Raw genomic sequence first — 27,749 nt, 5'->3', positions numbered from 1 at the left:
TCTGTAAAGCCACCACCAAAGAAGACTCTCACCAGATGTGTTCCCTGGACTTTGGACTTCCTAGCCTCTGAAACTATAAGCAGTAACTTTTGTTTTCTTATAAACTACCCAGTTCCAGGTATTTTGTTATAAGCAACAGAAACGGAGTAATATACAGCCCTTCTTGCAGTTCTCTGACAGTCAAATCTCCTGCCTCAGGACCTTCATGTTTATTGTTCTTTTTGCTCAGGGTGTTTTTCTCCTAGATAACCACATGGCTGTTTCACTCAATTTTTTCAGGTCTTCCTCAAAAGTCACCTCAGTAAAGGCCTTCCCTGGCCACCTCATCCAAAATTTCAGCTCACCCCCTGCCTCGAATTTCAAATAACCCTTCCCACCTTTGCTTTTCTTTTTAGCACTTGGTACTATATAATATTCTACATATTTTCATAGTGTATCTTATCTATTTTCTGTCTCCACTCACTAGAACATAAGTCCCTTGTGTACAGGGACATTTTTCTACCTGTTTTGTTTATTACTGTATGCTCACTACCTAAAACACTGCCTGGAATATATTAGTGCTCAATAAATATTTTTTAATAAAACTGAAAGAAAGAATACATATGAGTGATGCACAACAAAACACGTAAGAAGATTTCAGAGGAGGGGGAATACTTTCAGGGAGAAGTTTAAGGAAGGGCTCTTAGAAGTAATTTAGAAACCAGGCCTTTAAAGATGGAGGAGGCAGAGAATAAAGGTAATTACAATAAAAGACACTTTTCCCATTATAATTCAAGAAGTTGAATTTAACTGTTTAAATATCATTTAAGTTGGTTAAGTAAAAGATTCAATAATAGGATGTTTTCTGATCTATCATATTTTTATGCATCTGTGAAATTACACTGATTTTTAGCCCTTGCCTATTACCTATTTTGAGGTAGTAAACCAAATATTGATAAATATTTATTAAAAAATACTGCCTCACCAGTTTATCCCTTTCGGTTAACTTTTGGCTAACTAAATGTCACTGCTTGTTGATGCATGTTCATGAATGGTGCAATAAATACTGATATTTTCTCATGCTACTTTTGCCTGTTTACGGAACAGTCAAGTAACTCCATCCTTTCTCTTCTTTGAAGCAACTGTCAACTTCATGTGAAAAATGTATATATGCTTAAAAGCTAACTGCATCAAAGAAATTATCCCAAATGTCTAAAATAACTGATTAATTATGTACACCTCAACTAAAGTGACTAAGCACTTGGAAGGTTCTGCTTTTATAAGATTAGAGTGAAATGGCTTAGGAGGAAATACTGTAATATATTAGAAGTTATTTCTTCCAAATGGGGTTTTGCCTAGTCCTTTGATGCTATATGTTAGAGATCATAGTTATAAATCAGAGAATATGCTCATGTAACCTTTAAGTTGATTCATTTATTATACTGCCCTGCTTACACATCTAAACCAAACAAGAAATGTATCCCTAAAATGTGCACTTAGAGACCCCACTGAATTTAATAACAGTTGAACTCACATCAATAGTAAAAGAAGGTTGGCCCAACTAGGGATCATGTCCATGTATAATAAATAAATTACAGGTATAAAACACTTCCCTAAGCACAGAACATTTTATTGAATCACCGAATCAAAGCACACTGTGTGCAAAAGACATTAAAGAATATCTCATACTAAAGTTTTTATGTACATAATGTAACTACAAAACTCTCCAGACATCCCTGGTCTGTATTTTCTGAACTTTGTTCTGAACACCTTACTTATATGATGTGTTATATCTTATATCTCAAGGGAAGCCAGAAGAGATGTTGCATTCTTACAAATTCATGGAGATTGCTTATTTCAATTTTAGAAATCCCTATTGTCTTTTATAGACCTTTTAATTTGTCTCTTCCTTCAAAGCTTTGGCATTAAAAATAAAAATGTTCTTTCATAGTTTATAAACAAAAGACCTTTCGCTATTAGTGAACAGCTTGAAAATATCTAATTTTTCCAAAGAAATACTCTTTCATCAGGAAGGCTTTCCTATAGTTATGAAACTTTAACATCAATTAAATATATTTTAAATTATTCAAATTACTTAGCATTTACTCGGTTTAAAATGATGCAGTGTTCTATTTCATAAAACAATTGAAGTTCTTTGAAAATATTGGGAGCATTGATATTGAATATAAATGGGAGAGCACATTAATTCTGAGCCAACTATCACACCTTGGTTGATAATTCCCCAATGGTAATAATAATGACAACTCATTATCATAACCTAATATTTATTTAGCACTTACTGTATGTCAGGAAAAGATGAGTATGTCAGTCCTACCCTTAAGGAACTTACAATGTAACAGGGATCATAATGTAAACACATATGCAATTGTAGGACTGGGCAGTATGTAAGAAGTGCTAAGAAAGTAGTTAAACTAAAACACTATAGGAGTTCAGAGGAGGGAGGTGATCACTGTTTCTCTGAATCATCATAAAAGGCTTCATGGAAAAGGTGGTTAGATGTACTGGAAGGTATAATTTCAAAATACAGAGACAAAGGAAGGAAGGGACATTTGTAACAATGGAAATAATGATTATAGCTAACATTTATTAAGTGTTAACTGCTTTACATGTATTAGCTCATCTAATCCTTACAACCACCCAATCAGGTAGGTGCATAAAGAGACTGAAGTTAAATGACTTGCCCACAGTTACGGAGCTAGCAAGTTCACCCAGACTGAATTCTATTTGTAGCTGCTTATAATCATCACCAAGTCAATGAAAATAGATTCTTATTATCTGACTCCTCAAAATTAAGCTTCCTTCCCAACTCCCCAATTTTTGTACCCATTCCCTCAGTTTACCTGGTATGTAGAAATCATCTTTAACTCTTCTGTCACAATCTACATCAAATAATTGACCAAGCTATGGGAATTCTCCCTTATAGTCTCCCTCAAATTTACCTCTTCCTCTTCATTACCACAGCCATTATATATAATCACCCAAACCCTTACTATCTTTGTTTAGCTTAGTATCCAAAGCCTCCACCAATCTGTGTACTATTTCTTTATCAAGCATTTATTGTGTCTCAAACAACATGCTCAACAATGGGGATACAAAGATGGATAAAATATGGTTCCTGCAAGAATAAATTCTGGTCTATTACATAGTAGGGTGACTATAGCTAATAACAATGTATTATATATTTTAAGATAGCTAGAAAAGAGGATCTTAGATGTTATCACCACAAAAAATGATGAAAGTTTGAGGTGATGAATATGCTAACTACCCTGATTTGGTCATTGTACATGTATACATGTATTGAAACATCACACTTTACCTTATAAACCTACATAAAGTGTCAATTATAAAGATTTTTTTTAAGAAACTCAGAAACAAAATATTAACACCCCCCCAAAAAAAAGAAATTATATCACTCAGCATAGTTTCTAAAGCTTTAGTTTTTTCCATAGACCTCTGGTCATCTAGTTAGTTTCTAAACACTTCTGTTGAAAAGGAAATCACCACTTGAAAAAACAGTCTATTCCACTTTTGGAGAGCCTTGGTTGTTGCAAGTCTAATCTATCTAATAAACTCAAACCTTCACTTAGAAAAGTGAAACAACAACAAAAAAACCCACATGATTCCTATATTCAAAAAATCTAGATTATAAGTATATATAGAATAATTAATTTAGTAGGTATGGGGATAAGGGGAACAGATGTGTATGTTCCAGGTAGAGAGAACAGCATTTATGAAATTCTGAAAGTGAGAGAGAAAATGGAATGTTCAACGGCACCAGTGATTGAATTGATATTGAATAAGGAAGAAAGTAGCTTGAGATGATATTTACAAGGTGGGCAGGGGTTAGATCACATAGGGTAGCATTTCTCATTTCTCACCCTCATCACTGTTGACATCTTAGAACAGATAGTTCTTCGTTTTGGGGGAGCTTCTCTAGGATGTTTAGCATCATTCCTGGCTGCTACCTGCTAGATGCAGCAGCACCACCACCAGCCAGTGTAACAACGAAAAATGTCTCCAAACATTGCCAAATGTCCTGTGGGAGCAAAATAAGCTCAGGTTGAGAACCACTGGCATAGGGCTTTGAAAGCCATGTCAAGATATGTGAACTTTACTCTAAGAGCAAGAAGAGTAGTGATGTGCACCAGTGTGGAGGAGGAAATAATTCTCAAAATTAGTCAAGAACGAAGGCAGAGAAGCAAATCAGGTGCAAATGCTATATGTAAGTGTTGCTCTTACTATTCCCTAGTGCTACCACTTCAGTGTTAAGTGGAACAGAGTTTTTAATGTTCCCATCATATGCCATAATTATTTATACCTCTCTGCCTTTGTTCAAGTGGGCTCTTAAAACCTAAAGTAACACTTTTTTGACAATTCAAATCTCCCAAATTCACTTAAGTTCTGAATTCAAATATTTTTACCTCCTGCCTTATCCTCTACAAAACCATTTCAGACTAACTTTATCCCTTACCGTAAATAGCTTTAATTCTGATGCCTGCAGTCTATATATAATACAATATCACACTTTCTTAAATTTAGTACTTTGGGCTTATTTTCTGGTTGATCCATGCTTATAGTTAGTATCTCCATCAACTAAATTATAAACTCCAAGAAAATAAAAACAATTTGTTCTATACCTTATATATTTTCCAGATCACTGAGTAGAATGTTCAGCCAAGAACAGATGTCATTTTAGTTAGATTCAGAATCATGCATTACTTATCAAAATGTATAATGTTTGTACCCTTCAACTAAGGAATCCTTCTAATAGAAATCTATTATCAAAGAGGATAAGAAAATAAATGTGATTGATAACTGAAATATTATCTGTTATAGCAAAATGTTGGACACAATATGTTTTCTTCAATAGAAGAAATTTTAAAAAATAGTGTCTATTGCAAAAAGAAAAGAATCATGTTCTATTGTGTGATTTCTCCACCATCAGGAAAAGGATTCGGAATCAAAATTAGCTTATTTTCTCATATTATCTGAGCTAAATCATTATTACATTGAATGGTAGACCGTTTTCTTAACTGTTAATTGGTATCAAAATTACCAAGTTTTAGCATAATCAGGGCTCCGAAACTAAGGATTTTATATCTTTTCCACTGCCTTGTAAGAAATGTATAAATAAAAACTATGACCAGAGATGCTACTTTTTATAACTGGCTTATCTGATCCTCTGAAAGAAATTAGTATTAAGGATTTTTATCCTGACAAAAGCTTAAATTAGACAAGAAATAAGTGTTTGGAACATTCACTACATGCATGTTTTTAAAAACCTCATGTGTATAAAAGCTAGATTAACTTTGATATACATTTTTATGTTACATTCATGACATGTAAATCTGGTAGTTTCAGTATTTTACATTCAATATCTCCAATTGTTGATGTTTCTACAACTCCTTATAAATCATAGTCTAATTCCACTGGAAAGGACCCCAAAATGATCATCTTATCTAGCCCTTTGTTGCAATCAAATAAGTGGCTGAATAATCCAGGAACCCTTCTAGAGGTCCAAATATCAAAATATTTTATTTCTTCGTAAGGTGACCATAAAACCAAGTCAGGAGAGTTACTATATTTTCAATATTTTAAATAAGCTACAATAGAAACACTGATAGATGATCACTTCTCAAAAATGGTAACAATGTTACTCTTGGCCTACCAAACACATTAATGCTATCATAGAATATCCAATTACACATTTATTGCACTTCTATAAAGACCATAACATTAAAATCAATTTTTAAAAAATCATCTTTCTTAGGAGTTCAAAGTAAGTCAAGGTGTACTACAATCTCTCCCGTTCTCCCATCTCCTATGTAAGGATATTATCAGACACCGTAACTTTAAACAACCTAACAGCTTGCAATCAAACTTAAGAGATTCATTACAGATTTGCTTCAGAAGGTTAAGTGACAGAAACAAACCTGTCCATTTTCAGCTACTGAACATGCTTAATCGTTTAGCAAATATATTTTTTTACCAAAGACATTGCCAGCTTTCACTTTGTCAGATGATTCTGAAAATCCTGATGTTTCCACACTGTGTTAAACAAGATCTAATGGATTAAGATATGAGTAGACCTTCTTGTATGTCATGTTGAGAACTTTTCACAGGCACCCGCAAGCTCCTGATATAAAAGTAACCAAGGGGTGCCAATGATGAAAGACTTTGTTGCCATGGTGTCATCTCATAAATCATCAATTATTGTCTGTTATTATGAATGTGACAGCCACATACTGTCATAAAGGGATTTGCATTTTCATCTAGTTTTAAAATTTTTTTCCAGACATCATTTGCTTTGTAAAAGAAATGTCATGACAACCACAGAGCACTTAGGCTTGTTTTCAAGTATTCAAGCATTCATTTGGACTTTGGCATTTCAGCATCCTGACCTCTTTTGCATTATTGAGTAGTTTATCTCTACAGTTCATAAATATATTTCTAAACATGGGTATATAGCATAATAGGCTAAACACAACAGAAACAAAGCAAATCTTTTGGTTGCTATGACAACCTAAACTGATCAATTTCCTGTCACTGTTTTAAAAGAGGCACTCTCCTGTGGCCATAAATACTAATTACAAAGGCAAGCCGTTTGCTAACATGTTCAGCTTACAGATTAAAGTAGTTCATGCCTAATTTATCATTTAACATGTCCTCCCACATTTGTAGTATGGTACAGAATGAATAATAACTTCACTTGTTTACAACATCTTCAACTTAATTTCACTAATTATTTTTGCAGTTGCTGGAATTTAGCTATGCTAAATTCAATAGATCTGTGAAGTGCAGGGAAAGATTTCTAAATGTAATTTGTGGATTAAGGTTAAAATGTTTGCTTAAAACTCTCTCCTGTAACTGCTCATTTAAAAGAAGATTGGTTATATTTTACCTAGGAAAGTTGCAAAATTTTTCTAGAGCATACATGAAAATTGTCTTGTCCTACCATCTATTCATTTCAATTAAATAAAGAACTAATATACTGGGATAAAAACCTGCAGTGAATAATTTAGTGAAAGTATAAGTTGGTACTCAGAGTGGGCAATCTAGCTTTTGAAAGAAGCAGTAGTTTCAGGAGAAAAACAAATAATAAATCTATCACGCGACACTGTCAAAGTACTACTCACGCACATATTTTATACAAGCCTTAAAATTTACACTTTGTCTTTTGAACAAGAGAGAAGGAGATGGGAGAGAATTTGTAACTATTTCAGAGTTAACAAGAGCAATGCTACAAAATCGTTAAACTATCACTAGAGAATTTCTATTTTTTTTTAACCTTTAGAAAAAAATTTTTTAAAATTTTTGTTATACATTTATTAAATTTTACTTCTCAATATACATTGTAGCTGATTTTCATGCCCCTTTACCTATTCCCTGCCATGTCATATCTTTTCACTTGACTTAAATAGTTCAAGGAATTTTTGTAGTTATTCTGTCTTCTTCCCCCTCACCCTTGATTTGTTTCTGTGTTTATTTATTTATTTATTTTTAGCTCTCACAAATAAGTGAGAACATGTGGTATTTCTCTTTCTGTGCCTGACTTGTTTCACTTAATACCATTTTCTCTAAGTCCATCCATGTTGTTGTAATGGTAGTATTTTGTTCTTTTTTATAGCAGAGTAGTATTCCATTGTGTAGATATACCACATTTTCCGTATCCACTCATCAGATGATGGACAATGGAATAGAATAAAGAAACCAGAAATCAATCCATATTCCTACAGCCATCTGATCTTTGACAAAGGCAGCAAATCTACATTCTAGGAAAGAGACTGCCTTTTCAACAAGTGGTGCTGGGAAAATTGGATACTCACATGTAGGAGAATGAAACTAGACCCATACCTTTCATACCAAAATCAACTCAAAATGGATTAAAGAATTAAATATACATTCTGAAACAATAAAACTCCTTAAAGAAAACATAGGGGAAACACTCCAGGAAGTAGGAGTGGGTACAGACTTCATGAATAAGACCCAGAAAGCACAGGCAACTATAGGAAAAATAAACAAATGGGATTATATAAAATTAAAAAGCTTCTGCACAGCAAAAGAAACAATCAACAGAGTAAAAAGACAACTAACAGAGTGGGAGAAAATATTTGCAAAATATACATCTGACAGAGGATTAATATGCAGAATATATAAGGAACTCAAACAACTTTACAGCAAAAAAAGCAAATAACCCAATTTAAAAATGTGCAAAGGAGCTGAATAAGCATTTCTCAAAGGAATATATAAGAATGGACAACAGACACCTGAAAAAATGCTCAATCTCACTCAGCATCTGGGAAATGCAAATCAAGACCACTTTGAGATACCATCTCACTCAAGTCAGGATGGCTAACATCCAAAAGACTGAGAACGATAAGTGCTAGACAGGTTGCAGAGAAAGAGGAACTCTCATACACTGTTGGTGGAGCTGCAAAATGGTGCAGCCTTTATGGAAAATGCTATGAAGGTTCCTCAAACAATTGCAGATAGATCTACTATATGACTCAGCTATTCCACTGTTGGGAATATACCCAGAGGAATGGAAATCATCATGCCGAAGGGATACCTGTACTACAATATTTACTGAAGCTCTATTTACAATAGCCAAGAGAATTTCTAACTCTAACCAAGACCTGTGGAAATGTTAAGACACCATTATCCCATACAGAGAGGTTTCTTTATTCACTAAAATATTTTTGTTTTTCATCATTCATGAATTACATGATGGACAAGTTATGCTAGTATATAACATTATGATTTAAATATTAAGAGAGGAAAGACTGTTAAACTGATCTTGTCCATTGTCTCACTAACTAACCCTGAAGCCTAAAATTTGATTTAAATATTGTTGCAATTTCCAAAGCTGAATGGGTTCTTCCTAGACTTCAAATATTCCCATAGAGTTTCTAAGAAGGCTTAACTTCTCAAATTCCAATATAATAAACATGTTCCAGTTGATTCTCTGAAAAGAGAAGCTGGAACCTAAAAAGTTTACCTCTGAGAATATATACAGAATGTATTGTTTTGTGGGGAATTACACAAAATGGAAGCTGTGAGGTCCCTACTATCTAAAGACTACTATTCTCACCAAAATATATCGCTTAACAGGGCATGCTTTGACACCCCAATCACAGCTCCACCCTGTCTTTCATTTCACAAGAGGGATCCTTCCCATAACTCCAGTTAATCAACACAAATTATACAACCAAAGAAAGCAAAAATCTTTTAGTAGGTCTCCTGTAGTTGCACAAGAAGGAATGACAAAGCACTTCCTACTGCTTCTCAGCCCAGCAGCTATAGCCTCAACATGCTAGTGTCAAACCACTGGACTGTGAAACCCCCTGCCACAATGACTAAAAATCAAAGGAAAGATACCAGAAATATGAAAAATCAAGACAGTACACCACCAAAAGGGTAATAACTCTCAAGCTCTAGATCCTATAGAACAAGAAGCCCTTGAAATGTCTGACAAGGAATTTCGAGTGATAATTCTAAGGAAACTAAATGAGATACAAGAAAACGCAGCTAGACAACATAATGAAACAAGGAAAAGTATACAGGATCTGAAAGATGAAATGTACAAGGAAATCAATGCCCTGAAAAAGAATGTAGCAGAGCTTACTGAGCTGAAGAATTCATTCAACGAAATAAAAAACACAACAGAGAGTTTAACCAGCAAGCTTGCAGAAGTAGATGAGAGAACTTCTGACCTTGAAGATGGGCTGTTTGAAATAACACAGGCAGACAAAAAAAAAAAAGAATTAAAAGCATTGAAGAAAATCTAAGAGAGATATCAGACAACCTTAAGCGCTCAAATATCAGAGTCATGGGCATTCCAGAAGGGGAGGAAAAACGAGATTGCATTGAAAACATATTCAACAAAATAGTGGCAGAAGACTTCCCAGTTATTGTAAAAGACACAGATCTTTAGATTCAGGAAGGTCAAAGATCCCCAAAAGTATTCAACCCAAAAAGGTATTCTCCAAGACATGTTATAGTCAAATTGGTGAAACTCAAAGACAAAGAGAAAATCTTAAAAGCTGCAAGAGAGAAACGTCAAATCACCTATAAGGGAGCCCCAATCAGACTAACACCAGACTTTTCATCACAAACCCTAAAAGCCAGAAAGGAATGGGATGATATATTCAAAATACTAAAAGACAGAGATTGCCAGCAAAAAATACTTTACCCTGCAAGGCTATGCTTCCAAAATGAAGCGCAAATAGTATATTTCTGAGACAAACAAAAACTGTGGGAGTTCACTACCACATGACCACCCTTACAAGAAATTCTCAAGGGAGTACTGGTTGTGGTACCTGAAAAATAACTAGCACTGCGATAAAAAGCCAAGAAAAATCAAAACCCACTAGTATAATAAAAATGGCATCCATAAAGAGAAAACAAACAAACAAAAAAGGTTATCTACAACCCAAGTAACCAACAAATACAGAAAACAAACAGTAAATCAGAAAGAAAAGAACAAAAGACACCGAAGACATCTAAACAATAATCAATAAAATGCTAGGATTAAATCAACACTTTTCAATAACAACTATTAATGGAAAAGACTTAAATTCCCAAATCAAAAGACACAGACTGGCTGACTGGATTAAAAAGGAGGATCCAACTATATGCTGCCTTCAAGAGACCCACCTCACACATAAAGACTCACATAGACTAAGAGTGAAAGGATGGAAAAAGATTTACCATGCAAACAGAAATGAAAAACGAGCTGGAGTAGCAATTCTTATATCTGATAAAATAGACTTTAAACTAAAAACCATCAAAAGAGATAATGAGGGACACTACTTAATGGTAAAAGGATTGATCCATCAAGAAGACATAACAATCATAAATATATATACACCAAATGTTGGAGCAGCCAGATTTATAAAACAAACTCTATTAGACCTAAAGAAGGAAATAGACACTAATACCATAATAGCAGGGGACCTGAACACCCCACTGTCAATATTGGACAGATCATCTAGGCAAAGAATCAGCAGAGAAACACAAGATCTAAACTACACACTAGACCAATTGGAATTGGCAGATATCTACAGAACATTCCATCCAACAACCTCAGAATATTCATTCTTCTCAGCAGCACATGGCTTATTCTCCAGGATAGATCACATGTTAGGTCACAAATCAAGTCTCAACAAATTCAAAAAAACTGGAATTATCCCATGTGTTTTTTCAGACCACAATGGATTAAAATTAGAAATCAATAACAAATGAAATTCTGGAAACTATACAAACACACAGAAATTTAACAGCATTCTACTTAATGACATATGGGTCCAAGAAGAAATCAAACAGGAAATCAAAAAAATTATTGAAACTAATGAAAATAATGATACATCATACCAAAACCTGTGGGATACTGCAAAAGCAGTACTAAGGGGGAAATTTATCACATTAAATGCTTACTTCAGAAGAATGGAAAAATGGCAAGTAAACAACCTGAAACTTCACCTTAAAGAACTAGAAAAACAAGAACAATCCAAACCCAAAGCTAGCAGATGGAAAGAAATCATTAAGATGAGAGCAGAACTTAATGAAATTGAAAGCCAAAAAACAATACAAAAGATCAATGATTCAAGAAGTTGGTTTTCTGAAAAGATAAATAAAATTGACAAACTGTTCGCATGGATAGCTAAAAAGAGAAGAGAAAAGATCCAAATAACAAAAATTAGAAATGAAAAAGGTGATATTACACCTGATACATCTGAAATACAAGGCATCATTCGAGACTACTATAAACAACTATTTGCCACCAAATTTGAAAATCTGGAAGAAATGGATAAATTTCTGGACACACAGAAGATACCAAAACTAAGCCAAGAAGATGTAGAAAATCTGAACAGACTAATAACAATAAAGGAGATTGAGGCTGTTATCAGAAGGCTCCCAACAAAGAAAAGCCCAGGACCAGATGGACTCACAGCAGAATTTTACCAAACATTCAAAGAGGAATTGACACCGATTGTTTACAAACTATTCCAAAAGATTGAAACATAGGCAATTCTCCCAAACTCATTCTATGAAGCAAACATCATCCTTATACCAAAACCAGGTAAAGGTACAACTAAAAAAGAAAATTACAGGCCGATGTCCTTGATGAACATAGATGCAGAAGTCCTCAATAAAATACTAGCTAACAGAATACAACAGCACATACATAAAATTATACACCACAATCAAGTGAGATTCATCCCAGGGGTGCAAGGTTGCTTCAACATATGCAAATCAATAAATGTGATACACCATATTAATAAAATCAAACACAAGAACCATACGATCATCTCTATAGGTGCTGAAAAAGCATTTGACAAAATTCAACATTCATTCATGACAAAGACCCTCTATAAGTTAGGTATAGAGGGAAAGTATCTCAACATAATTAAAGCCATATATGATAAACCCACTGCCAATATCATCCTGAATGGGGAAAAGCTGAAAGCTTTTCCTTTAAGAACAGGAACTAGACAAGGATGCCCACTCTCACCACTCCTATTCAACATAGTGTTGGAAGTACTAGCCAGAGCAATCAGAGAAGAGAAGGAAATAAAGGGCATCCAGATTGGAAAAGATGAAGTCAAACTGTCCCTCTTTGCAGATGACATGATCCTATATATCAAATAGCCTAAAGCCTCTACAAAAAAACTCTTGGACTTGATAAAGGATTTCAGCAAAGTAGCAGGATACAAAATCAACGCACAAAAATCAGTAGCATTTCTATTCTCCAATAGTGAACATGCAGAAAGGGAAATCAAGAAAGCTTGCCCATTTACAATAGCCACCAAAAAAATAAAATACTTAGGAATTGAGTTAACCAAGGATGTGAAAAATCTCTGTAATGAGAACTACAAACCACTGCTGAGGGAAATTAGAGAGGATACAAGAAGATAGAAGGATATCCCATGCTCTTGGATTGGAAGAATCAACATAGTGAAAATGTCCATACTACCCAAAGTGATATACAAATTCCACGCAATCTCCATCAAAATTCCAATGACATTTTTCTCAGATATGGAAAGAACTATCCGGCCATTTATATGGAATAACAAAAGACCACACATAGCCAAAGCAATGCTGAGCAAAAAAAATAAAGCTGGAGGCATAACACTACCTGACTTTAAACTATACTACAAAGCTATAATAACCAAAACATGATGGTACTGGCATAAAAACAGACACACTGATCAATGGAATAGAATAGAGAAACCAGAAATCAACCCACACACCTACAGTCATCTGATGTTTTTCAAAGGCACCAAGCCTATACACTGGCGAAGAGACTGCCTCTTCAGCAAATGGTGCTGGGATAACTGGAGATTCATATGCAGGAGAATGAAACTAGACCCATACCTGTCACCATATACTAAAGTCAACTCAAAATGGATTAAAGAATTAAGTATAGACCCTGAAGAAAATAAAATTTCTTAAAGAAAACATAGGAGAAACACTTCTGGAAGTAGTACTGGACACAGACTTCATGAATATGACCCCAAAAGCAAATTTTGTTTACTGCACGTCTTCTCAGAGCCTATAATTTGTTAATTTTCTCTATGAATCTATAGGGGAAAGTTTTTCAGTCTTTTTTGATTAAAGGAAACTTTTTTTCAGGAAACTAGGATTCCATAAAACACACTTTTGGGAATGCCTTTTGTTGGGCTAGAATCTCATATTCTTCTGCCCCTTCCTGTGCAGGTTGTGAGTCAGGTAATTGAAAGAAGATTCTGGAAGCTTTATGCAAGGTAGACATACTTTATACTTTAGATGTGAGATTCACAGACATGCTTTATCCTCAGACATGAGCTCTGCCCTACTCCACTGACCCTCCATGCTCTGTCGTTCTCCTCTGCTGCTCTGCTCACCTTCCATGCTCTGCTGACCAGCAGTTCAGAACGGTTGCCTTTATATTCTTAGTACACAATAGTGGCCACAAGCCAAGTGTATAATGTAACTACAACATGCTGAATCAATAAATGGGCACACACATGCAGTTACACTACTTTTATAATTTGTTTCTAATGAACGTGCTGAATCTTGCCCACTTGGAGTAGATGTAAGGCAAGAGATCCTGACTAAGCTTTTTCTACTTTCCTTACAGTGTTATAGTGGTAAGAGCCCTGAATTTGTAGTCATAAATCTTGTATTTAATCTCTCACTGTACCATCAAGTAGGTCTATGATCACAAGCAAATCACTAAACATCCAAAAGTCTCTGATTTTTTGTCCATAAAATGTATCTAAGAACATCTATCACAGAATTGTTGTGAAGAACAAAAAGGAATATTATGTGAGTAATGGGCAGATAAGTAAAATGAGAGAATGAGGCCTATGTGCATTATCAGGATGATAGAATGATGGAAATTTAGAGCACAAACAAGAAGATGGAACTGAGAAGAGTTTCTCGGATCCTCTTTCTTAGCTATCTCTAGCACTTCTTCAAGATTGAAAAGATCTAAAATTCTCCTAACCACTCCTTGGAGAAATGGCTGACTCCAGGCCTTGGGCAGGGGATATACAAGATGAGCCTGGAATACCTTCTAGTGCCAGAAAGTAAGGAAGTACACACAAAAGTCCACAATGTTAGGGGCATGTCAAAGGTACACAGGAGCCAACTGAATGACCTCTCAATGGCCAAAGCTGGAACAATTTAAACAATAAAATAAATATTGTATTACTGATTATGACCCGAACTATAAAATAAATACTTATGAGTCTATACTCATATAACTAAATGATTAAATAAATAAATAAATAAATGGGGGAGAAGAGACAAATCTCCCGTGAAGAAGAATTCTGAATAATTTTGCACATCATGACTATCTTCCAAAGACTTCCAGAGTACAGTACAGAAAGGAAGGGGAAAAAGTAACTTTCCAGTGGAGAAAGCTGACAAACACTACCTGAGCCAGGTATCAAGGTCAACCTCAGTAACAGTAAGTCATAATGTTAGTATGTACCCCTGATATGATGTGCTGAAAATGGCACTTTGCCTCTGTTGTCATCCTCCCCAAAACACATAACCCCAATTTAATCATGAGAAAAGCATCAAGACAAACCCCAACTGAGGGATATTCTACAAATACCTGGCCAGTATTCCTCAAAACTGTCAAGATCATCACAAACAAAGACAGAAACTGTCACAGCTAGAAGGAGTGTTAAAGGGACATGATGACTAAATGTAATGTGGTATCCTTCATTGTGGAACAGAAAAAGGACATTAGGGAAAACCTGGGGAAATCTGAATAAAGTATAAACTAATAATTAGTTCATTAGTTGTCAGAAATTGATTCATTAATTATAAGATATTAACGATAGAGGAAACTGGGTGCAGGGTATATGGAAACTCTGTAAAATCTTTTCAATTTTTCTGTAAATTTAAATCTGTTCTAAAATTAAAAGTTCATTTTAAAAAAAAAACCCACTCTGTCTCTAAACGCTTTTATTCAAAGTCAAACTTTATTAAAAAGTGCTTTACATCTACATTAATTGAAGTCTAATTTAGTTCCAAAAATCACTGACAGTAATTTCTGAAGAGGGAGAGCTGGAAAAACATAAACTAAGTAAAGCACAATTTGTTTTGGTGCTACTTTAAAGTAAAATATGTATAGGCCATTTAAATGGCTCTCTCAATCAGATGTCCCAAATCTCTTTACATAATATTCTGAATGCAATGGGTGCTTCATTACCAAATTTAATTTACAATAAAAAAAATGAAAACCACTATCTTCTTTATACTTGACATGTTAGATACATCAATATGTAATTCAATAGGCATCTGTAAAACTTACAGCATAAAGTATCTAACATCCCTATTTTGTAATTTAGACTAATTTCTTTTTAAAGCGGCATAACAATACGGATCGGTTGACCAACCATAATACAGTGATATACTGTTTGGCTAGAACTAACCAATTAAAAGAAAATGTCCAAATGGAATAAAAATATCTAAATGAAAATCAAAGAATAATTTTATTTATATATTTAAGTAAAAATATTCCCTATAGGAAGACTATTTTGTAATGATAAATCATCTGAAAATGCTTTTAAACTCTCCTAATTGTAAAGTATGGCAGCTGTTATTAACAAGCTTCCATATATATGTTTTAATAGCCTCTACACATTTTTTTTAAAAATCTGGAACACCATATATATCAGACAATCCATCACTTTGTATCATGAATTATGAATAATATATCACTTATATGAATCTATTGATTGAGTTACACATTTTCTACATCTTAACTTTCTAATGAATTTATTTAAAAACAACTTTTTTACATTTTATTGCTGACTCATTTTATACTTGCCCTCTTTTGAACATTAGAATTAGCTTAAAAACAAAAATAAAAACTCCAAATGATAATCTAAAGTAACAGCAGATCTTTGGAGTCCTAATACGCCCTTTGAGCAAAGTGAATTCTTTGTGCTAAAAACTCGGTGTTATCAAAAACAGAAAGCAGGACAGGTCTTTAGGGCACTTCACATGTATCGTCAGTACATTAGAGCACGTTGCCATGGAACATAATTCCTTCAAGGACTACAAACCAAAGAACGGCCATTTTGGCATAATAGTCCCATTTCTTAACAATATTTTGTAGCATTCATCAAGATGTATTACAAACCCTACCAATTTAGGGACAATGCATTGCCCTTTCAAACGCATTCACACTGGGTCTTAGAATCAACTCCTTTTTAGCAACTAATTAGTTACACTGACAAACTTTTAAGAATAGGGCTATACGATTTTAGAAAATGTCGCCACTCTCTTTGTAAATTAATGATATGTTCCCCATTGCACAATAATAGGTGGTTATCAGCCTTTCCTCTTCATCCTGTCTCAGTCATTTAGTTAAATCTACCCTGCACCCTCCAGAGAAATTCATGGTCTGTCACCCTACTCACTGGTATCTAGATTTATGGATATTTTAGAAGTCCCTTCATTTTCACATCACTAGGCAACTCTTCAGAGTTTAAAAGAAAGGACAGAATTCACCTGAATATTCAGACAAGTATCCTACTTCAAAAGTCTGTTTTCTTTCTATAATTCCACTTTACCTTCATTTTTAAAGAAACACACAGCCTGAGACGCAATGTATTGCACCTTTGCATTATTAAATGTAACATGCAGAACATTACATTATGATGCTAAACATGGCTAAGAAATTTTAGTATTCACGGGATTATGGTAATTAAGTCTTCCTTCACTTTGGGTGATGTGACACTTGCTTGACTATAATGTCACTCCACTTAAAGTCTGTGTAAACAACATTATCTTAGTCACTCTGCATTACATTTCCAACTGTGAGCAAAATTACAAGGTCAGAGTGGACAAGAATGTAGGTAATCCCAAGGAAACATCATGTAAATGACTTGCTTAAGGTTCAAACTGGGTTTTCAATAATAGCAAAAAGGAATATTTTCTATAGTAATATTATAGTGCTATTATCTAGATGCCACCCATGGCAAAGCATGTGGGTATTCTTGGAGACAGTAGTGAAGACAACAGTGTCCATGATTTTGATGTTTTGTGGATAAAAGATAAATGTTGTTTGCTAAAGCTTCATTCAGACTAACAAGTATAGATACTCGATAAGGTACATAGAATGACTGCAATTGGTTTTGTGAATAAAGATCCATCAACGTTCAAAACACATATAGTATTTTTTAAGAAATACAGGTGATAAAGGCAATACAACAATGCTTTTATTTCCTCCTTTCCTGTTTTCATATATATATATATATATATATATATATATATACACACTGAGCAGCTATAATATTTATTTTTTTTAAAAGGAGAGCACTGATTTTCCAATAGTCTTGTTAGTCACTTAGTAAACTATGTCCAAGAAGTGCTGTCTTGAAAATGCTCTGACCTACATCTTTGAAACTAGCTTAAAGGCTTTGGGATATCTTGTGTTTTAAGTGGTTTATTTAGTGCTTACTGAAAGAGTTAGATATCCTGATTAAATCTCCACAAAGGATAGGTAGGATCTAGGAAAAAATAGATTATCTTGGCTGAAATTTCTCTTCACTGAACTAGCAGAAGTTAACACAGTAAATAAAATAGCTGTTTCCAGAGTATGCTTAAACTGTAAAACAGGGTGCCGATTAGCAAGAATAGCAATGAAAGTTCTTAAAGATAATCTTCACAATCAGTTCAGAAAAGGGGCCAAAGTGGGTAAAAACCCTCAAAAGCAACTTGTGTGGAATTCTCTAGGCTTATTGTCACAATTGGACAATGAGGTATACACATGTGAATTAAGTATTGACCTGGAGATCATTTGAAAAAAAGTGTGTGAACCACAATTTTTTTGTAATATCTGATGTTAAAACTCTGTAGGAGGTCAATTCATTTTCTAGGAATGCCATAGTCAAAACATTTTCCCAGGACTACTTATACAAAGAGAGGCCTCTAAAAATATTTTCATCACAAGAGATTAACTGATTTATATTTCATCTGCCAGAATTTTCACCTTCCTGAAGTAGAAGCTGCATTCATAAAATAACCAATGTTCAATGTCCTCAATGGTAAACAGTGTTCTCTTTAAAAGTCATTGAAAATAATAGGTATTCTATGCTAGAGAGAGAATGTATTTTATGTGTGTGAGAGAGAAAGAGAAAAAGAGAGAGAAAGAATGTATGCGAGTGTGGTATATTTGCAACTCTGCGAGTTTAAATAAAATTGGTTTCAACTGATTCCCTTTTCTACTTTAATCTATTACAATATTAGACAGTTAGGTTTCTAACTGAATGTTCTTTCCAGTACACATAGAATCGAAGAAACGTTGAAATCTCTGTGTTAACCTCAGGGAAAAGAAGCAGATAGTTCTTATCAAAAGTCTCTCCAAACACAAATCCAATTACTTACCCCCTTATCCACAAAAAAAAAAAAAAAAAAAAATAGAGAATATACAGAATACTTGACCTGAGCCCTCCCTTTACTTTAAGTAGTTATGTGCAGCGCCATAAAAGCACTTCTGGAATCAAACACTGAGTGAGCTGAAAGTATTGAATATTCTCTTCTTTGAATCGGAAACGTGCATAAAATAAGCTTGAAAGCAAACACAAAGTTATAACAAATAGTGGTTGAGCTTTCACTGCAGCATTTGTAATGTGATGCTTCAGAGTGGGGAAAACTGAAAATGAATTCAAGATGGTGTGTTGCCAGTCTAATAATCCTCATAATGCTGAGATCCTGCTGCTCCCATCTTCTCCCCCACCATCCACCCCTAATTGTCCTTGAATTAAGAGAAACACAAAGATAAATAAAGTAAACTCATGATCGTAACTGAGCCAGGGGGCGTTACAACAGTTTTCATAAATTAATAAAATTCAATTTTGCCTTTATGTTTTATGCTCAAAAAGTAAATTATAGCTTCAAGGAAAAGAGAAGATACGTATCAATCAAAGGTTATAGCATTTCTCTGAGACTGTTTAGTCCAACACCCACCCCAACTTAAAAGATGCAGCAACTGAGGTCCAAAGCCAGAGTTATTTGCAGAGTTGTTTTATGACCATAAACTTCTGACTTTTTTCTCAGAGCTCTTCCTGCTATACCACACTATCTCATCAAATGAGGGTTTATGGGAAAGTGCTTTGTAACCTGGAAAATACTTTACAAATTTAAAATAGTATTTTTATGCTTATCTGAACTACACATGTTTTTAAATGAAAAATAGTAACACAAACAGTATCAGGAAACATTGTTATGTGCACTAGGTGATCAGAATCAATGTTTCATCTGTATGTGTATAATCATGAAGAGAATCAATAAAAAATAATAAAAATAGTTTTTCTCCAAAGGGGTTGTTTGTTCAAGATATCTACTATACAGGCTAGAATGTGGGGAAATGGGAACTCTTTTATAATGCTGGTGAGAGGGTAAATCAGAACAACTTTAAAGACCAATTTGGCAATAACTATTGAAGTAAAAGATGTGCATACCCCACAACCTAACAATTGTACTTTTAGGTTAGTACCTGAGACAAATATTTTCACATGGGCACAAGACAACATGATGTTCATTACAGCACTGTTCGTAACAACAAAATCTTTTAAACAACCTAAATGTCTGCAGATATAAGAAAGAATAATCAAACTGTGGTATACTCATACAAATAAATAGCATAATAAATAATTTAAAAATATCTGAACTAGATATACATGTATCAACATGGATAAATCTCAAAAACAGAAGGTAAAAACAATTACAAAGTATAGTACAATATCGTACCAGTTAGATACATTTTAAAAACACAAAAATCAATACTGCATGTTGTTTAAGTATAAATACACAATAATAAAAAAACCACACAGCAATGATACACATCGATTTTGAGATAGTGATTACCTCTGACGCGTGGAGTAGAAAGAAGATTATTGTTAGTCATATCATTAACTTTTACATATACAGCTATTTTTAATTAGCTCTGAATCAAATGTAGCAAAATGTAGACCTGAATATTGGTCCACAGGCATCTCTCATTATTCCCTGCTCTCTCTATTTGAACATTTTTATAATTTATCTTGACAATTTATTACACTATCAAAATAATGCTACCAAAATCGATTTCAGAATAGAAATGCCATTTTTCAATAAGTCAGAAATGTATATATGTAAAATATGAAATGAGGCACTTTGGTAATTTAGTCTGATTCCAGTTGACTTTTATAAAATATATTGGTCCAAAGCATATGAACTTTGAAATCAGAATGCCTTGATTCAAATGCTGACTCTGGTATTCGTAGGCTACATGGCCTTGGATAAGTTGCTTAACCCTCTCTGTGCCTCAGTATTACCATCTGTAAAATAGGAATCATAATAACAGCACCTACCTTGCAGGGTTGTTATGAGGATTAAATGAAGAAAAACATGAAAAATCACCTGAGATAATGTTTCGTGAATGTTAGATATTATTATGTCCTGGCCAAAAAAAAAAAGACTAGTCAAAATTTTCATCAAAATTTTATACTGAATTACCTTATTTATATGTCCACACTGGTCAAATCCATCAAATAATTACTCATTTCTTAAATTCTCTACCTTTGCGAACTAACCAATGAACTAAGAATCCCCAGTTGTTACAGTTTTTAGTTACTAGATTTCATTAATTAGTATATTTAGACATATTTCATCCCTATCATGCAACAAATTACTTGTGGTAAAAACTATCTGATGATTTGCAAAGGGCAGCACTGTCTACTCAAATTTTATTTAAGTAAAAATCAATTGTTTTGCACATTGTCACATGTGTTGACCAGTTGTCCAACAATTTCTCATCTTTCATATGCCTGTGTTAAATCTGTAACTAGAATAATTTGTCAACAAATTAGTTTTTTTCGAGTTCATTTAGGATTTGAGATCTTTTCTTTCTCTTTCTTTTTTACTTTTCAATTCTTCTTAAGTCCTCAAATTTCTCATCAGAAATGACAATGTTAATTTATGATCCTGACTAAGAATTTTTGGTGTAGATCATAGGGGTCATTAAAGCAGGTTTAGCAGTGGGGTATTTTTCCTTTTCTTTTTTTCTAGTGAGATTGAAATTTAATTGTTTCCTTTTTAGACAAATATTCGTTCGGATTGCCAGTGATGAAAGGGGCATACAGATATCAAAAGCATTGTAGCACAGTGGGATTATGTGCTAAGGTCCAGGGCAGGACAGACAAACAAGCAAAGTCTCAGATCAGTCAAATATTTGCCTCTTAATAAAATCTCAGATGACCAACTTTTGTTTTATCTTTGCCAATGTCCATCAAAAGTTCAAATCAATTTTTGTTGTGTTAACCACATACATTTATTCTATTTCTTATTTTAACCATTTGTAAAAATAAAGGAATTTCGCTAGATAGAATTGGGAATTTGTTTAAAGGCAAGCCAATTTAAAATAAAACATCACATGCTATACACATGGCTTTCTTCCTATTAAAGCAATATAAATTGGGCTTTAAATAGAAACCTTAATTATGTTATGTGACAGAACTATACTCAAATATTCTAGTTTGGACATGGCAGTAATGATCTGTTTTTGTTTCACACTGCATTTCATCAATAAACATGAAAACAAAAAATTAATGATTTTATTTTAATTTCTAACCCACTTTAAGGGAAAACTATATTGCTCTTTCTGTATAGTGAAAAAAAAAAATTACGAAGTGCTTAACCACCATTTTCAGCACCAGAAGAATTACTTACAAACACTCCACTTACTATTTGTTTCCTTTACATGAATTTTCTGTCATCAAGAGCTTCAGGTGCATTTATAACAAACAGTGATTTTTTTTTTTTTTTTTTTTTTTTTTGCTTTTTATTGAGTTAGTTACCAACATTTAAAAATTAGAGAATTTCATATAAAAATGTGGATTCCCAGCGACTCTTAAAAAATCGGATCTTAACAACACTGAGCCTGCATTTCCACATCGTAGCCATCAGCTGAGCTGAGCTTATCTTTGGAAAGAATAAATACTGTACTGTCTAGTTCATCATAATCCTCACCACTCCCTATTACTTATGGTCTTTTATTTATGTTATCAGCCATGCCTCAGTTGGCATTAGAGTCTGCAACTCTCCTGGCTTCTCTGTAGTTTGTGTGAGTGAAAATACATACACTTTCAAAAGCACTTCATGGTTTTTCTCAGATTGCAGTAAATGTAAAATCTTGTTATATGTATATGTACATATGTAATGTGTGTTTTTTCATTCAGAAATAAATCTATATGGTTAAAAACTATTGTTATGTTTAATTAAAAGAGAAGTTGACATCAATTTGCATGTCATTTTACTAGGAAATACAAATAAAGTGACAGCCAATTTCAATGCCTGAATTCAACTGCATTCATATAAAAATCAGAAACACAATATCCAAACCTAAACTCAAAACTCAATCCATTTAAAGTTTTTCAGTTAAAATCATTCATTAATAAAGTCTAGTGGGTTCTAGTCTCCCCAGCATTGATGTCACAGTCTGATAGAAAGTTTGGTACTTAAGGAGGCACATCCACTGCTTCAGGTCACATGGGTATTATTTAGTGTGCATGATATTTAAGATTAATTTTTAATATAGAAAATATCTCAGATATTAGAAACACCACCATAGTGATTTCCATTTTGAATACCCAGGATAAATCACATGGTGTGGTCCCCATCTCCCCCACAGCCCTGTGATATTTTTCTTGTGGAAAATTTGGATAAAATCTGAATTAAGGGCAGCCCTAAAGGAAGGTGAAAAAAAGTCACCAAAAGGTGACTTAACCTGAGAAAGTTGTGTGGAAGAGAAGAGAGGGCACAATTGCCAGGCAATATCAAAATGTAATCTCAGATCATGGGTTGCCCATTCTTTTTCCCATTACCACCTAAAAGCTATGGGTTCTGGAGAAACATGCTGTCTCTGCAATTTAGCTAAAATTTTCACAGATACTTGAGGTTTCAAGTGTAAATCTTCTTAGACTTCCAAATGTTTGTTAAAAATATATTCTTAGGAGAAAAAGAAATTCAAATGTTTCAGGCCTCCTAGCACACCTACAAAATACATCTATGCCTAATGCTTAGAACAACTCAGAAGATTAGAAGGCCTAATTCTTTTCCATTATTACCGTAGCACACTTAATAGCCTGTGCTGCCCTGCAAAAGTGAATGTACCTTCCTAAGCATTCCAGAGCCAAGGGGTGGGTGGGCATCTGAATTACTTTCCCATTATTTTACATAGATGTCACGGTTTTTATGTCAGTGACCCTCACTCAACCCGCTTCAACTTTGCAGCCTTTCTCTAAATTCTGCTTTAGTTCCCAGGGAGAGAGTTGCTCCCTGTGGCTGAAAGCCATCTCCCCACTGTATGGTCCTGGGATTCACTCCCCGTTGATAGATATAAATGATCACTAACTGGCAATAGTGAAACCGTGGAGACCCCAATTAACTAGAACCTTCAAATGAATGGGCAGGTTCTAATTAGCTACTTGGATTTCATTTTTCTTATTATTACTGAGAGTTAAGCAAGACTCAAGATTTGCTCCTAAAAATTTTAAATGACTCTACTTTCCTACCTTAGTAAGTATAGTACAGGGAACAAGATTATGGAAGTTGGGTTGAATCTGTACAGGCTCCAGGACATTCCCAGGAAGTTGATTTTTAAAAAATAAATACATAAATACCTGTTAACAGCTTGTTTTCTTGTCATTTGCCTCTTCCTTCTAAAAGGAGAGTGTAGCAAAAAATAAATAAATAAAACTGGTTAATTGAGAATTCTGGTTAGTTAACTTCCAATTAATCAAGGCTTTATTATATTTCACAAAAAAAAATCTTCTTAAATTCTGCAGATATTTGAGATAGGTTACACACAATGAAACACCAGCAGGGAAGAGCACAAAGAAGGTAGGAAAGCCTGAATTGCTATCAGATAGTGTTTTAAATACATGGATAATGTTATTACATTTCTAGTCTAATCCCCATTGAGTAAAGAATAATGTGAAATGCCATGTGTTTTAGGGCTTTTCTATATATGAAGGCAAGGAAATAAGGTTATAGATTTCTGTTGAAGAAAATGGCCTCGGGTCGTAACAATTCCAAAAAAAGATTCAGCAATATTATGTCGTTTCCCTTTCTCTCAAGAGCCTTCCTTCCCATCCCATTGGGTATTCCAATACTTTTGGGGGAGGGGGGCCGGGAGGAATCCCCTTTAATTTTTTTTTTTTAATTTGGCCAACAGAATGATGAAAGTAAGCCAATATCAATGTTGTGCCTATTTCCTAAACATGGAGTCATTAATCACACAGCTGACTATATACTTATTTCTGGAGTAATACTGAACTATCTTACATTTTCCCTGCAAGGGTTACACATGCACACGCTCGCACACACACACACAGTTATACACACACCCACACAAATAAATTAAACACATACAAAAGAGATTAATAAGAGAGGAGGTAGGAGTAAAGGTGAGCCTTTTTTCACCCATATAATTAGCTTAGTTAACAAAACAACATTCTTTCCAGTAGTGTAGTAATTCCCAGTATTCCCCAGCTCTTTAAGGAAGAACAGTTAAATCTAAAGTGACATACTAAAGAAAACTCCAGAGACTATAATCTGGCTCTTTTGAGTCTTAGTGCATTTCTTAGCAGGATGGAAACATGAACCTCCCTATAATGCCCACTACAAATATATGTACATGGTTCATCACCCCGGCGTAATCTCTTCTTCACATTCAATTATCTCTTCAATTCACAATTATTTTTGTGAAGAGTCTCCTTTCAGGATTTTTGTTGTTTTGTTTTGGTATTGTTTGTTTGTTTGTTTGTTTCTGAAAAGCAACTGCTTCTTTGCTCAAAGGTCTGTAGAAAAATGTTTAAATAAATAAGTGCAAACATGTACCTGGTGTTGCTGGAGAGAGGAGGTGGGAGTGAAGGTGAGCCTTTTTTCACCTACTTTTATGTCACTTCACTGCCAGAACTACTCGATCTTGCTTTACAGTTCATTCTGCCAATCTCTTTTGAGATGACACTTTTCTTAAATAGAACACACTCATATGTACCAAGTCAATGATAATGCATACTTCCTTAATTCAATGAGCTATAAATTACTGGATTGGAGGGCTTTTGTTTACTGTTACCAAAGATCCCCTTTTTTTACTTACAAAATTCAACAGACTTTTTTGTGGCTACCACTATATATATATATATATATATATATATATATATATATATAATTATTCTAAGCCCCCCAAAATGTAAAAAAATCATTTAAGTCTCCTATGGCATGGGCTTTATAGATTATTTAAACTTAGACTGTAAAATTACTGACTACTGAGAAACATTCTTGTTAGAATTATCTAATAAATATATAAATGCCCATGAGTTAACTGTCCTTTTATTAAGGATTTAATTATAAGTTTAGTTTGATATATGAAAATTTCTCATTTGCCTTGTCCAATATGAGGAATGTATTTTACAATACTGCTTAATGCTGGTTATAACTCTAGCACTGTAAGGCCTACAAGTTAAATATATATACTTTATTTTTGACATTCTAAATAAAATGTGACTTTAATATTTCTGAATTTGTTCTTTTTGTGATGTCAACTAGTTCATTTAAAAAATTTTTTTTTATTGTAACGTAGCTGATTGTACATATCTGTGGGGTGCAGCATTGAATATCAATACCTGTGTGCAATATGTGATGCTCAAATCAGGATAATTAGTATATTCAACGTTATACAATGTAATCTTTTTTTGTGGCCCTTTACCAATTCCTCCCTTACCCCCTTCCTCTCCCTTTCCCATCTCTAATACTGAGTTCTGTTCTCTCCTGTCAAAAGTTCAATGTTGTATTGTGATTGTTGTATCTTTCTTTCTTTCTTTCTTTTCTTAGCTCTCACTTATGAGTGAGGATATGCTGTATTTCTCTTTCTGTGCCTGGCTTATTTCACTCAAAATAATTTTCTCTAAGTTCATGGATGTTGCTGTGGATGACAGAATTTCACTTACTTCCTTGTACTTTACTAAAATAATCAACATTTTAGAAAATTTTATTAAAGAAGCAGATGATGCCACTAATATAATCAGGTCAGTACAGAATAGCTTATAATATTAAGAAAATCACTGTGGTTCCCTGGAGTCGGCCTACAATGTTTCATATCTCTTCTAGTTCCTCTTTTTCTACTAAAGTTTGCTTTTTGCTGCCTTTCCCCTCTTCTGAGTCTGGCTATAAAATAAAAGACATGAATAAGTGGATCTGAACTTCACTAAAACTTATCTTTGTGGCTAAAATATACATACACATTCTTATGAAGCCAGTAACAAAAAAGGGCTACACACAGTCAAGAACATTGGGTCAGATACTATACTCCACATACCACTATCAACAACAGAACTATAACCAACCAGCTCCTGTCACCATCACTGCTGCACTACAATAGGACACTGATTAACCTTACTTTAGATAGACCCTCCCCCTAGGTACAAGTGATGACCAGAAGGTGAGACACAAAAAGTTAATCATTGAAAGCACACTGTATTCTGAATTAGTCAAGATCATTTTTACCCTGTACCACTGAAAAATAAATTTTCATACTTGGATTCTTTCAACTTTTGGTGTGTGAATGCAAATCTCAACGAAGTTAATGGCAGTGATTGCTACCCAGTCTGCCCATCTTCAATTGGAGTCCGTTTAGAAGAAGAATCAGAGACATGTAATTCCCAGTTTTGAAACCTAAACTCAGACCACAGAATCACATTTAATAATACAGAGAAATAGCACACAAAATATATGACAAGAGGCAAAAAATACCACAAAGTAAGGAGTCCAGTTAAAAACTCAGACTCATTGGATTTAAGTATAGTATTTTAGTCTTTTTGAGGATAAGTTGAAACTTCACTATCACATTGAATAGTAAGTTCAACTTCTGATGTGAAGGTAACTAAACAGTGTGCTCCTTTCATTAATTCTTCAAACAGGAGTAAGTACTTAAAACAGAGCATTTTAAAGATACAGTCAACCTTTCAGTTTGCTATTGGTCAAATGTGTCCCCTAAAAGTTCATGTATTGGAGACTTGATCCCCATTGTAACAGTGTTAAGAAGGCGGGAAATCCTATTAGGGTATTTGAAGGGTGGGGCGTTTGAGAAGTGATTGGATCATGAAGACTGTGCCCTCCTGAATGGAGTTATCTATTCATGAACTAATGAGTTATCATAGGCGTGGTTATGATGACTTCTTTATAAGGAGAGCAAGGGA

At 34.1% G+C, this 27,749-nt stretch overlaps 1 protein-coding gene across 1 annotated transcript in view; it reads right to left on the bottom strand.

The window, feature by feature from the left end:
- Positions 1-27,749, bottom strand: part of DACH2 (dachshund family transcription factor 2) — a 551,156-nt gene that overhangs the window by 383,707 nt on the left and 139,700 nt on the right. The window contains exon 2 of the mRNA XM_063084695.1: positions 24,171-24,209. Coding sequence (XP_062940765.1) covers positions 24,171-24,209 — 39 coding nt within the window. The remainder of the gene's footprint in view (positions 1-24,170; positions 24,210-27,749) is intronic.

This window comes from Cynocephalus volans, chromosome X (genome assembly GCF_027409185.1).
Source record: "Cynocephalus volans isolate mCynVol1 chromosome X, mCynVol1.pri, whole genome shotgun sequence".
NCBI classification, from domain to species: domain Eukaryota; kingdom Metazoa; phylum Chordata; class Mammalia; order Dermoptera; family Cynocephalidae; genus Cynocephalus; species Cynocephalus volans.
This window is presented reverse-complemented; position numbering and strand designations above follow the sequence as displayed.